The 13,269-nt window shown below is 39.8% G+C and overlaps 1 protein-coding gene across 10 annotated transcripts in view; it reads left to right on the top strand.

The window, feature by feature from the left end:
* LOC115431834 (muscleblind-like protein 1) overlaps positions 1–13,269 on the top strand; it is an 83,987-nt gene that overhangs the window by 58,972 nt on the left and 11,746 nt on the right. For all 10 annotated transcript variants that reach the window (XM_030152495.1, XM_030152491.1, XM_030152490.1 and 7 more), the window contains exons 3-4: positions 3,285–3,455; positions 9,021–9,239. In XM_030152495.1, the coding sequence (XP_030008355.1) occupies positions 3,285–3,455; positions 9,021–9,239 (390 nt within the window). The remainder of the gene's footprint in view (positions 1–3,284; positions 3,456–9,020; positions 9,240–13,269) is intronic.

Below are 13,269 nucleotides of genomic sequence, written 5' to 3' on the forward strand. Positions count from 1 at the left end.
TATTCTACAGATGATCCTTTTTTTTTTCTCCAGACTGAACAAAAAACATGTTATGTCTTTGGCACAATGTAAATGATGATAATTCTCACATAGCTATCCAAATCCATTTATTATGAGTAAATCTGAAACAACACTGACTTAAGCTGACTGAAAACCCAGATAATCACCTTAAAACCACTGAGTTTGCCCTGAAGGACAAAAGAGGACCAGAACCATCAGGAGAAAGCAACCCATAACAAAGCTTATTTTCACCTAGTATAATGTTTCCTTTCCTTCAAGTCTTCTTTAATTTCCCTTCAGCTTTGCCAAAAATACATTTCAGGGGAAAATAATTGTTTAAAGTCTCGCAAGTTTGCTGTTGATTCACTATCAGCCGCCCCATTTCGCAGAATTTCCAGATGCAGCAGGAATCTGTTTTAAGAGGAGCATTAAAACCCCGCTGTACGGACTTAATGAGTATAAAGACAAAGTTTGCCACTAGCATGTGAAAAAGGCAGAGGATTTAACTAAAACAGCCCGATATTTCCCTCAGGAGTGAGCTGACAGCTAAAAGAGAGGCACAGATGGCCAAATAAGGCTCACCAAATGAATGGGAATAGGCTCTTTGTCTCCTACATGTGTAAATAAACAACTGTTTATTTAACTGCAGACCTAAAGCAGCTTCATACTGTATGTGTCTAAAGCATGAAATATTTAAAGCGCGCAGAGAATCCTCACCAACACTGATTATTTTTGTAATGATAAGCTTTGCATTGTTACAGTTAATCACACACGCAGTTGGAGCTGACATGTTAGTGTCTAGTCACCCAGAGGGAATGTGCCCCTGAAAATCAAAAGACATTAACCAATTAGTGCTGATCAATAGTCCCAGCCACAGTGGGATGAGCCAGACTAGGAGTATTGTTAATATGTGCCTTTAGGCCAATCGGTGGGTTGGGAATACTATCGCTCTCAGCCTCAGCTCTCAGCCAATGAAAATGCAGGAGGAACTCTTGACATTCTGCTGCTCTCCAATGCAAAGTACCTCTCCTGCTGTAGCCAGGCAGAACAGGCAGCACAGAGAAATAAAAGGCAAAGATGGAGAGATAGCACAAAACAAGGAGACGTAAGGAGAAGAAGGAGGCGAGGTGGGAGGAAGTGGGAGACTGTGTGTGTTAGGCTGTGAAAGCAGGTGTCATACTGAGCTGCAGTGGGCAGCAGGTAATCTGACTGAGATAAGCAGCAGCATGACAGCCAACCTTTAATTCCCCATGGGAGGTGGGACTGTGGAGTTGGTGGAGTTGTTTGCATCCCTTGGAAATAGATTTATATAAAAAGTAACCGGTAAGAGATGGAGAGAGACTTGGAGAGCGGATGTATTTTGATATTTAAAACTGAAGACAGAGGGATGGTGGTGGGTACAGACGGTAGTACTTGTGCTCGGTACATTCTGTACACATCCATGTACATGTTCGGATACACAGATCACAGCGGCACCTCTGCGCCTTACGCTGCTCTGTATTCAGGATGAGGAGAGCAAATATCAGCGTGGGGCTTGGGATGTATGGGGATCGAGACAAAAGGAAGGGAATGAAGGAGAAAGGGAGAGAAAAAAGAGGTGGAGATATCTAAGATATTACACCTATCCGGGGGAGTGTTCAGTGGAGCAGGCATTATGAGAGTGTAAATTACATTCCCTCCTTCTCCCCTTGGGCTGCTGGCTGCTGGATGAATATAATCACCCAGAGCACCAAGCATTCGCACACATACTGCACTTTCTATAGACACCCACAGAATATTAGATTGAGCGTCGTGATGTGTGCATGTTTATTTTCACAGAAGTCTCCAATCATGTGCGTATGGATCTTGACGTCGGTTCGCCTGGCCCGCTCTCTTTTGAAATTGTGTAAAAATTGACATATAACTCATTTGTGTCAACTGGGAGGGGATCAATAGTGATTCAGCAGACCTTGTAAAACATCCGGCATTAAGTGGGACTTCTGTCGAGGTGATGGCCATTGAAGGACTAAGACCGTAGGATTGCTTTTGCTTGAAACTCAGAAACTTCCTGTTTATTTCTTCATTCCTTTACAACATTATTTATGACCACCCTCAGTCATTGCCTTTATACAGTGCAATTAACCAATAAACTGTATTTTCATAGTTATGCCAATATGAGCATGCATGATTTGTGATGACTGTGTAAAGTCGATGTTACATTATGTCCAATAAGATGGACCCATAGCTGGTTGTTAGCTACGCTGGGATTAATTGGTGTCAATTTGGTGGCTTCTGCAAGAATCTACATTTCAGATTTTTCTCATAATGTGCAGCCCCGAGGCAATGTTTCCCAGGGTTCAGACAGACGTAATATTCAAACACCACATTGAAGATAATCCACAATATAGGCAAAGATTAAAAAAGAGGATTTTTCACCCTTTTAGCATCAATATTGAAAGGTTAGTAAGAGTTAGTGGGCTAAATATACAAGGACATGTAATTGCCCAATTATACTGACGCACAGTCACAGAAAGAATTGCATATGCAGCCTAAACTGATTTCCTCCTGAATAATTGCAGTTCTTAATTTCTTTTTAAATGGATCTGGCTATTAGATTGTAAGGGTAATGTGTTCCAGATTAAAACAGCCCTATACATTATAGTATTCTTTAAAGTATAAGTTTTAGATGAAGGTAACATGAAGCCTCCTGTGTGTATAATGTGTGTTCCTCTTATGTACTCCCTCTTTTTTATATATACTTTTTTTACGTTCCTTATTCATGTCTCTTTAGAGTTGAGTAATGGCACCTTCCTTTATTAGTTTTATTTATGTTATACTAACTAGTACTTGTGAGGGTTTTAAAGGTGATTTAACGTAACATGACAGCCAATCGCTGTACAAAGAGGACAGGGTTTTGGAACAGTTCATCATTCTCTTTGTCTCTGTCTCTTTTGTGCATTAAAATCTGTAAGAGGAAACAGATATACGGCTAATCCTCTTTATCTCTGGTCATGGAGCTAATTTGTCTCTCAGTGGGACCATAAGGAAATAGGGGAAGGTTGTGAGTGCACAGTTTAGTTTGCAAAGAAGGGAAAGAAGGCAGAACTGATCGGTCTTCTGTACAACAAACCAGATGTCAGGGCTGGTAGGTCAGACCCTGCCAAATGAGAGGGCAGCAACTTGAGTCAAGGCTCATTACTTCTTTACATTAGGCAACAGTTAAGAGAAGCGCTATTCTCACTCGCCTCTTGCAATATCTCTATCCTCCTCACACCTCCCCATTTTTTATATCCTTTCCTCCTCAGGGCCGCTGTTCCAGGGAGAACTGCAAGTACCTGCATCCTCCTCCCCACCTAAAGACCCAGCTGGAGATCAATGGAAGAAACAACCTCATCCAGCAGAAAAACATGGCCATGCTGGCCCAGCAAATGCAGCTCGCCAACGCCATGATGCCTGGTACACAGCTACAGCCAGTGGTGAGCTGATACATGCGCCAACATATTTAATTTACACATACCTGCAAGTAACACACAGGGTATTCAAGCTCTCAGGGATAAGAGAGTTAGACTGGACTGAAAGGTCTTTCTCTCATAGCATACGGGCGGTAAAAGTCTTTCAAGCAATCTGAAATAAAATGCACACTATGTCATATCTCTGGCCAGGGGTCTCCCAGTCAAGCCATAAAATAAGAAGTAGTTTAATGACAGTGTGGAATATGTGTGGGGTGATGGGAGGAGTGTTTTTCACAACTATTGCTGATGAAAATCTATGTGAAATGCCACAAGGAGAAATCATGTCAAGGTCACAATACCTGCACATGATAAATTAGAATCAAGCCAGATTGATCATCTGTCATAAGGAAGAAACAATCAGGATGATTTGCCCAAACTTGAGAATGCAGCCCTGCAAGTAAACACCAGTAAAGAATATGTCAGAAGTAAAAGACAATGTTTATTATTTTTCCCTGCATAAAACAAACCATTATATTGAATAAAACTGAAGAAAAAAATATGGTTGTAGATGCCTCACTGGGTCAAAAAACACAAAATGTAAATGTGTAACAGAATCAGGTGCTTGAATGCCTGAAAAAAAAGGGCAAAAGGAGATGGTTGTAAAAAATACATCATCATTGTTTTTGTTTTGTTTGAATATCTCCGAATTTTAAGTGTCTGGGACATAGTGTAAGTACACAAGTCAACAATGTTACATATCTCAGTCGCTACAAATGGATGGAGTTGAAATGTTACATATAATACTTTTTAATGTAATTGGATAAACATAATCAATTAAATAAAACAGTATAGAGTAACTGTTGAAATTTTCAGAATAGAATAGAATAGAATATTTTGTCGGTAGTAGTTTGTCACACACGTAAACATGCACCACACGCCAAAATTTACCTTCTGCCTTTAACCCATCACTAGATCATGCATCCCACACACACTGCCTACTAAGAGCAGTGGGCTTGGCATGTCAGGCACCTGGGGAGGTTAAGTGCCTTGCTCAAGGGCACATCAACCACCAGTCCAAGGAATCAATCAGTCACAAGCCGACTCTCCAGCCATCTAGGCCACAGCTGCCCCTGGCTTGGTTTTTTTGTTTTTGTTTTTTTTTTCAGTGACAAAAAAAACAATAAGACAACTGACAGATCATATTGAAATATAATAAATATGGGAATTTTCTCCTGAAAAGGCACCCTGACTGTTGAACTATCGGATGTTAAAAAGTACTAGAGATGTGCTTGTTATATTAGAATTAGAGGTATCATAAATTGCTTTTACATTAAATTTCACCTCGTGTGTTTTAGGTGATTTTAAATTAAATCTAAGTGCAGATTCAGTAAGAAAAAGTGCGGTAGTAGATACCGAGCTGTTATATCCAATCATGAGAACAAACATGATCTTATAAAGGTCACCACTCATCCTGTACTGATTTTGACAGCCAGTATATGGCAGGCTGTTTTTCCAGATAACTTCAGCCAGTATTAACATATAAATGCTATAATCATGTATGAGGAGCCAAATGAGCTGGAGGAGAAATAAAATAATGATTTTTTCATCAACATAGTGTCAGAGGAGATTGAATAAGCAATGTCTGAAGAATGGTACCACTCCATCCCTCCCTTCACTGTGGTGTGATCAATAACATATCATATTTTATCATATCATCACCAACGTACAGCCACAAATATCTGGGAGCGCATTCACACACGCATGCTGTATATTACATCAGAAAATGCTTTGTCAGAATGCCGCATGCTTCAAAGAGCTTCAAGGTGATGGCTAGAGCCCCAGTCAGTCTGCTCAAATGAATCCTTCCTGGGCCGTCCATGAGACCTTACAGAGTCAATGAGACCTGTCAGTCAGGCTTGAAGGAATTCCTCTGTCTCTTCTTTTCTGCCTTTACGCCAAAGTGAGAGCAGAGAAGTGAATTTGTCTGAGACTATTCAAAAGAGTTTCAGATGTTGCATGCTTGGACACCCACATGCACACTCGTACACATTTGCCCGATGGCTTATCACCCTTATCTGGGGAAGAGGGGTTGAGTCGAGAGGTCTATTGAGATGAGGAAACCATGAAAAGGGGTTTAAAGGAGCAATAGATCTCCCTGGGACTGCAAAGCTTTCCCTTTCTGTTTGTGTCATGAGGGGAGAGAAAGTAAGGAGAGTAGAAGGAAGACAGGCTGACAGAGAAGGACACAGCAGAAGAAGAAAGAGAGGACTGAGCAAGGCAGGAAGAGATAAATGGACAGAGCAAAGACAGGTAGGTAAAGTGAAGGAGATAGCAGCAGTGAGAGAGATGGCTTTAGACCTGCACTACAAAGAAAAGTCAAGAAAACGGAGCCACGGTGTCTGCAAAAGGAACAAAGGCTAAGACCGGGTGCTAGCCTTTCCAGGAACCATCTTTGCTGAGATTTCCTCCTCCATCTCTCCCTTGTGCCTAAGCTTTGTTTCCTGGCCTCTCTTTTAGTATATCTACTACATTTTATTTGCTACTCCTCCACTTATTTTGTCTGTAGCTGCACCCCTGTCATGTGTGTAGGAGAATGCTTTCATTTCACACTTGGAGCTGCACAGAGTGAAGTAATTAGGGTCCATTACAGCTGACTGTAAGTGATGGGGCTCCTGATGCTTTTTATTACAGATCCCAGGTCAGTGTGTAGCCCACAGTACAGGTACATCTGTTTACTGTATCACTCAAAGATACAGTTCAGCTCATTGATGTATGTTGTGTGTAGAAGTTAAATGAACTATTGTGAAAAGAGAAAAAAATGGCATGTCAAACCAGGAAGTGACTGTACTTTATCACTTCTGTTATTAAAAGTACAGTAAATTTGTCTAAAATGGTTCAGAATGGTTCTTGTTGCAAGGGCTGCTACAAAACATATTTAAAATCAAATACTGTGAAATCTTATATTTTGGTGACATTGTGCACATACTGCAAAACTCAAGTTTCACTGGAATATAAAATCTATAAAACATCATGTATTAAGTAGTAATGGATTGCCTTAAATAAATAAAAGTAATAAATCTTGTATTTTATGAGTAAACCTTGGACTATGGACATAATTTGCAAAATCAGGATTGTTTAAGTTTAAAGAGTTGGTTGAATTAAGGACATTGCTGATTGTGTTTAGAGCGAGAAACGGACTTTTGCCTGCAAACTTGTAGAGATTATTTGTTTTAGTATCACAGGATGAAGAACATAGAAGGAGGTTTAATTTTAAACAACAAAGGGTGCAGACTAATGTGAAGAAAATGTGTATTTCTGTTGTGGGTGTCAGGATGTGGAATTCTTTGGCAGTGGAAGAGAAGAGCTGTACAAATATTTTTCAGCTTAAGAGGCTGTATAGGGAAAGAATAGAGAAGCTTTATAAAAACATGTCATGACATAATTCAACTTATGGATGTTGGATTTATTTTATTTGCATTGACTATCAGGTAAACTGTTTATAGTAATAACTGTAACGGCAACTTATCTGATGTAAGCAGATATTTCAAGAAAGGGGCGGGTATTATAAGTTTTCTTCATCCTGCTCCTTTCCAATCATTTAGATTGGAATGAACGAATAAATGAATGAAATGAATGAAATGAAATGAAACACTGAATTATAGCACAGTTACATAAATATATGACAATAAATAGTTCTACAGTTACATTTCTCCAAACTTAGTGTTTATGTGCTTTTGCTTTTAGTTTTATTTCATATTATTTTGACATTGCACAGGAACATTTGACCTTGATTATTGAAATGCTAATTCAATGTCAGCTTGAAGCCAAAATTCAATGTAGAATGTTAGCAATCAGGCTCATATTGAGTAACGTTATTGAAAAGGAAAACTTTCTTGAGGTGAGATGATCACACTGCTTTGTCACTTTCATACTCAGAATCAGAGTATTAAAACTGAGGACAGTGTTAAAAATAGAGCCACCACTAAGTGGTAGTATTTCAGTTTTTATTGTGATTTATGGCATAAATGTATGCTGTCATATCACTATTACACATGAATGGATGTTTAGTAGACCATAGAAAACCAGAAATGACCATTAGCAAGGTCACAAACTGTTTGCCTCATGACATCATTACATCAGTAAAACCTTATGACTGTGAGTCTTTTCAATGACCTCATACTTATTTCATCCCAACCATGAGCTGCGAATATCCCGAACTGATATCCGAGCAGCTTGAAACACATCTACTTTTCCATAGCGCTTTGTGATAGGACATAATTCTTCAGACATTCCAGAGAGCAATACTGGAAGAATTAAAAAGTCCTGCCATTATTCCTGATTTTCTGAGTCATCCCAGAGCAGTGAGGAGGTTTTGGGAGGAATGTAGCTGTCCAGCCCTGGCTGCTGCTGCTCTATTACTCACTGTGTCGTGTTGGCAGGGGCTCAAGAGACAATCCTCAGACTGGGGCTGAGGTCAGGAACGTGCAGGGAAAACTTCCAGTGCGCTATGTCAGCTAGTGCACTCCGTAGACTCGCTCCCACAGAAAGCAAATGACGGAGCTGTAGCAAGGACGTCTTCTCTTTCAAACTGGGGTACATTGTCGTAGTGTTTTGTTCAGTACAGCCCCTGTGCACCTCACACATTGAACACAGCTAGACTCCCCACATGTTCATTTCCTCTATATGTCTGTGATCTCTGGTGTGTGAAGCATGTGATTCTATCTGATCTGCGCATGGGAGAAGGTGGTGCCACATACAGAGCCTAGATCTTATTATGGTGTTGGTGTTAACACAAGACAAACAATGATCAAGGAACCCATATTGTATTCTTATCCTCTTATAAGCCTAATGATGACTATTTTTTCCCCATATTCTTTCTCTCATTATCTCCAGCAGTAGTTTTTACCTTGTGCTTGCTTGTTAAAAACATCTACATCTCTTGTTTCACCTCTTCTCATATATCATCAAGGGTTCGTTTGAGTAGGAGTGTGGACAGATGGCATTATACATACGGGTTGAAATAATTAAGCGTAAACCATCTTCATTTCTGGAGTTTGTAATAATTATGGTAATGATAATCTTTGTTTATAGTGCACTTCTCAAACAAGTACAAAGTGCTTTACAGAGACTCTGTAGTAAATAGGATGTAAAAAAAGGTTATATACATCAAATATATAAAAATTCAAACAAGCAGCTCAGAAAAAATCAGGATGTGCCCTCTGATAAAGTATGTTTTGAGGTGGATGCTGATTCAGATAACCTGATTTTGTTGACCAGGTCATTCCAGACCTTTGGGGTCAAAACTGTGAAGGTCCCTTTAGATTTCATCCTGGATACGTGTACAGACAGAACACTTTGGCAAAGGGTCACAGATTGTGCACCAGTTGATATGGAGTTAAAAGGTCTAAAATAGAATCACAAGGCAGGTGATGTAAAAGTAATCAATAAAATCAATCAAATCAAATTCAAATCAATCTTAAAACAAACAGGGAGCCAGAGTAGTGAGGCTCTAACAGGTGTAATGTGTACATATGTGTCCTGGTTGTATCATTTTGTCTGTTTGAACCTATTCTCTCGTTCTGCCCACAGCCCATGTTTTCAGTCACACCCAGCCTTGCAACCAATGCCAATGCTGCTGCGGCAGCGGCTGCTGCATTTAACCCCTACCTTGGTCCTGTGTCACCCGGCCTGATGCCTGCTGACATCCTGCCCAGTGCTCCTGTACTGGTTACCAGCAACCCCAGTGTCCCTGTACCAGCTGCTGCTGCTGCTGCTGCACAGAAACTTATGAGAACAGACAGACTGGAGGTGAGAAACACACACAGTCACACACACGTACGCACTGAATGTGTGTTCAGGTAAAAAGGATATGACTGCTTCACTCACACTGTTGATCACACACATGAGAGGATCTGCATAATTATCTTATGCCTCTAATATCAGTCATAGATTAAAAAGTAGATTAACAAAACTCCAGTAAACATTAAACCCAGTGACATTATTTCTGCCATCTATACAAACAGATTGGGCTTTGAAATGTGAACTGTGCCTGTTTGAATATTAAAAGCACGGGTTAGAAAGTCTTGCCTCAACAGTTTCTGTTTGTAGATGTTAATTATGTAGCTGGTACACAGCTTCTGTTACAGTAACTACATCCCATTACCATAATACAGTCATTACCCAGGCTTAAGCAAAGAGAAAAAGACAGTAATGAGAGTATCTCTCTGCAAACATTACTGTTGTCAATGCTGCATCTTATCAACAGGCTGGAGGCGGCGTTATTTGGCACAAGCCCTGTACCAGTGTGTTTTTCAGAAAAAATCTTTAATACTTCTATGAAAGCGATCAGTCATCTGAAACTTGATGAGTGCTGGTCCTCGAGCTGTGTTCAGATAATCATTAATTGGGCAGTAAGTCAATCTCATCCATTATGCAGCCCCACCCGGGAAACACTTGCAGCCGAATAATGAGGAAATCGTTGAAAGCAGGCAGGAGGTGGGTAAGAACGTTAGGAAGGTTACATTTTAAATGTAACGTTAGGTAGCTTGGTAATTTATGGGGGCGAGGCTGAGGAAGTCTCCGGTGCCGATAAATGAGTGGACAACATGCAGAGTCAGGGAACAGGTCAATAACAGGAAAAAGAGACGCTGGGGGAGATTGGAAATCAATTTGCAGACCTGTTGTGGTCATCTTGGGAGGGGCTGACAAAGGAGAGACAAAGGTAACAAAAACAAAGAAGAGGTGATTAAGTAAATGATTCTGAGTAAATGTGACCGTCTGTGACTGAGATTCAGATTTGTTTAAGTCTTTAAGTGTGGAATTTAATCTTGACCACCTGGTGTGGAAGGAGAAACCGACTTGCTGTCTTGGCATAGGAGACTTTTTCAATACCGTGTAATAGAGACAATTCAGTTTTATTCTTTTAGTCATTATTGTTGGAGGTAAAATTCTTCAAAATAGAAAACTGAAGTCTTGCCCCTTCTATGGGACATTATTTTAGAATTTAAAAATGTGAAAAGACAAGTAAATTTTTGATCTTATTTAAATTATGGCATCATTTATGCATATGATGTTTGTCAATAGTGGACAGTTTTACAAAGCAAGAAAGTTGACGGTGAAAATACACAAAGAGAAGGATGACCCACTCAAAAGTCTTGTTGGTGACGTCAGAGATTAAAGTTTAATGTACCAAGACTGTGACCGTTTTGGTGTTGGTGATATGTATCATATGTCACAAGATATTCTTTCAAACCCTGAAAAAAAAAAAGATCGTTTAACCCTCAAAGACCTAAAAAGCCACTGGATACCTAAAGCATCTACAGATCTGAGATGTTTTGTAACGTTTGAACCATTAAATAATTGAGGTAAAGTTTCTCAGCTTTTCAGCAACATCAGAAATGTCTTGTTTGAATGTTCAGAGGCTCCGCAGTGAAAGTAAAAACATTCATCAATCAGTCATTTTCTGCAACACTGATTCAACAGAGGAGTCCATGTAGTTTGACAAATGACAGTGGTCATAGACGCTTGTTTTTATGTACAGTTGATGATATACTTTGTGCCCTCTGTTCTCATATAATAAGCTTTCGATGTGTTCATGGTATATAAATCAAACATAGGAAAAAAACCTGCTTTTCACTGGAAAAATACCAATCGTCACTGTCGGACAGAAACCTCATATGTCCAAAATGTTTATTTTTCAGGAAGCTGGAAAAACAATGTATATTGTAAATAAATGAATGGAGTTAAGAGATGTAGTTACAAGCCATTTTCAACACTTTTCTTTGGTTAAATAGTTCTAAAACCATCAGGCCAAAGTGAAGACTGATCAATAAAAAAACAAAACAAGACAAAACAAAATGGACTTACAAGGTTTCCACTCGACAGCAACAAGCTAATTAATGGTGAGAAATTACTTGTCAGGAAGATTAAATGTATGAGAAATCACCAGAAAAATTATTTTTTGTCTGTTAGGGTTAAATTGCTAAAAAGATATTTGTCTCTATTGACCACCTTTCATATTTTATCCAAAGTCTGGTCAAATGGGCATACTTAAATAAAATACTCAAAAGGTGACAAAATATGTACTTTGTTAAAATAGGTAGAGTCATTTTAATCAGTTACTTCTTCACTTACTTGGTTAGAAAAGTGTGAAGGATCAGAACTCTGTAAGATTTGCTAGACACAATGCTACAAGAAGAACAAACATCTCTTTATTCATGCAAGACTGAACCAATCATCTGACATGGAACTGATATCATTCTGTATCAAACTCCAGCAAGCAAGACAAACGGAGATGAAATATTTATTAGGCAAATGCAGTAATTGGCAGTATAGGGGAAAATCTGCTCATTCTCAGTGCTTTCCCTTTCCCGGTGGTCAGTCCTGCATTGTGGCTCAGTCTGTATGTACTGCCGAGGGTTTTTGACCAACAGAATTCATATCCTAGCCTAATTTGTCGAGAACTAGGTTTGCTAAAAATACCGTCGAAAAAGGGCCAGCCATATTTTACTTTCTGATGTGTGTCGTTCAAAATAAACATAGCTGAAATTCTGCGGACCACATACCCGTTAGTAGATCTGTTACAGGCTGTGTTCCTTGAGGCTGATAGAGATACCTATTTTAGGAGACAATTGTTTTCTCTCTCTTCCAGCGTCGTATGAATCTATACTACAGCGTTTCAATATGCATGAAGTCATATGTTCTGACCTGCGACCATGGTGATGCAAATGGTCCTGAGGGACAGTTACCATGGGGACAGAAATATGATTAACAAGCCCTTTATGTGTTTGTCCAACTAAGCACTTTCACTTGTTTAGCTGTCTCTAATGCATGATTAACCACTGTTAACAAATACACACCTGGTGCAGGCTACATCCAATTGCTTCCATTTATTCCTTCCCTTTTTCTTGAGTTTTTTTTTTGTTTTGTTTTGTTTTCTGTGTCAGCCACACTTACTCTCCAAAGGCTCCCACTCTGTCTCCCTGATTCCATCTCTCTGTCCTTTACTTCTTATTCATCAGCCACTCTTACATTTTGCCTTTCTCTCTCTCTTGTTTCCTCCCTCCCACACCCGCTTCTCCAACATCTGCCTGACAACAAGGCAGTCTCGCTTTTTTTTTTTTTTTTTTTTAAATAAGACCAGTAGCAGCAGCAATGATGGTGGCAGTAGTGGTGAATTTCTGTGTGTGTGTGTGTGCATGTGTAGGTGTATTCAGATGTGAATGCTGAGTGAGTGCGTGATAGAGGTACATAAGAGCATGGAGAGTCAGACACACAGAGAGAATCCTGGTCCCATTGCTCATACAGATCGGTGATTGTGGATGATGAGCTGTCATGACAGGAGACGGAGCAGGGTTAGTTTGTAGATAACAACGCCGGTGGCCTTTTGTCTGGCAGCCGGTCCACCACCAATCAAATCCTTTATGCATGCAGACAGTAAGACTGGTAAACAGACATTTGGTAAATGGCTTGTTCAATCAAAATAACTGATAGATCGATACAATGTACCATGAAATTACATTTTATTTGGTTTGGATAGTATTCTGAGCCTGCAATTGAGACTCAACGGTCTCTGGCTGTGCTCAAACAGAAATCTTAAGTTATTGCACAGCTCTTAAAGTGTCAAAATTTAATTCTGCGGGGGGAAAAAAACGCTGTCTCATAATTTATATGTGCACCTTGTATGGGTGTGTTTGTGTGTATGGGTCGATGATTACGTCTACGGGCTACAGCCTCCCATGGGGATAACCAGCCTCATATTTCCCATGAGCCTCATTGAGCCTCCACATTCAGGCTGGCGCTTACTTTCCGCACTGTCCACGCAGATGCTGCCCTCTTC

This window comes from Sphaeramia orbicularis, chromosome 13 (assembly GCF_902148855.1).
Source record: "Sphaeramia orbicularis chromosome 13, fSphaOr1.1, whole genome shotgun sequence".
NCBI lineage: Eukaryota > Metazoa > Chordata > Actinopteri > Kurtiformes > Apogonidae > Sphaeramia > Sphaeramia orbicularis.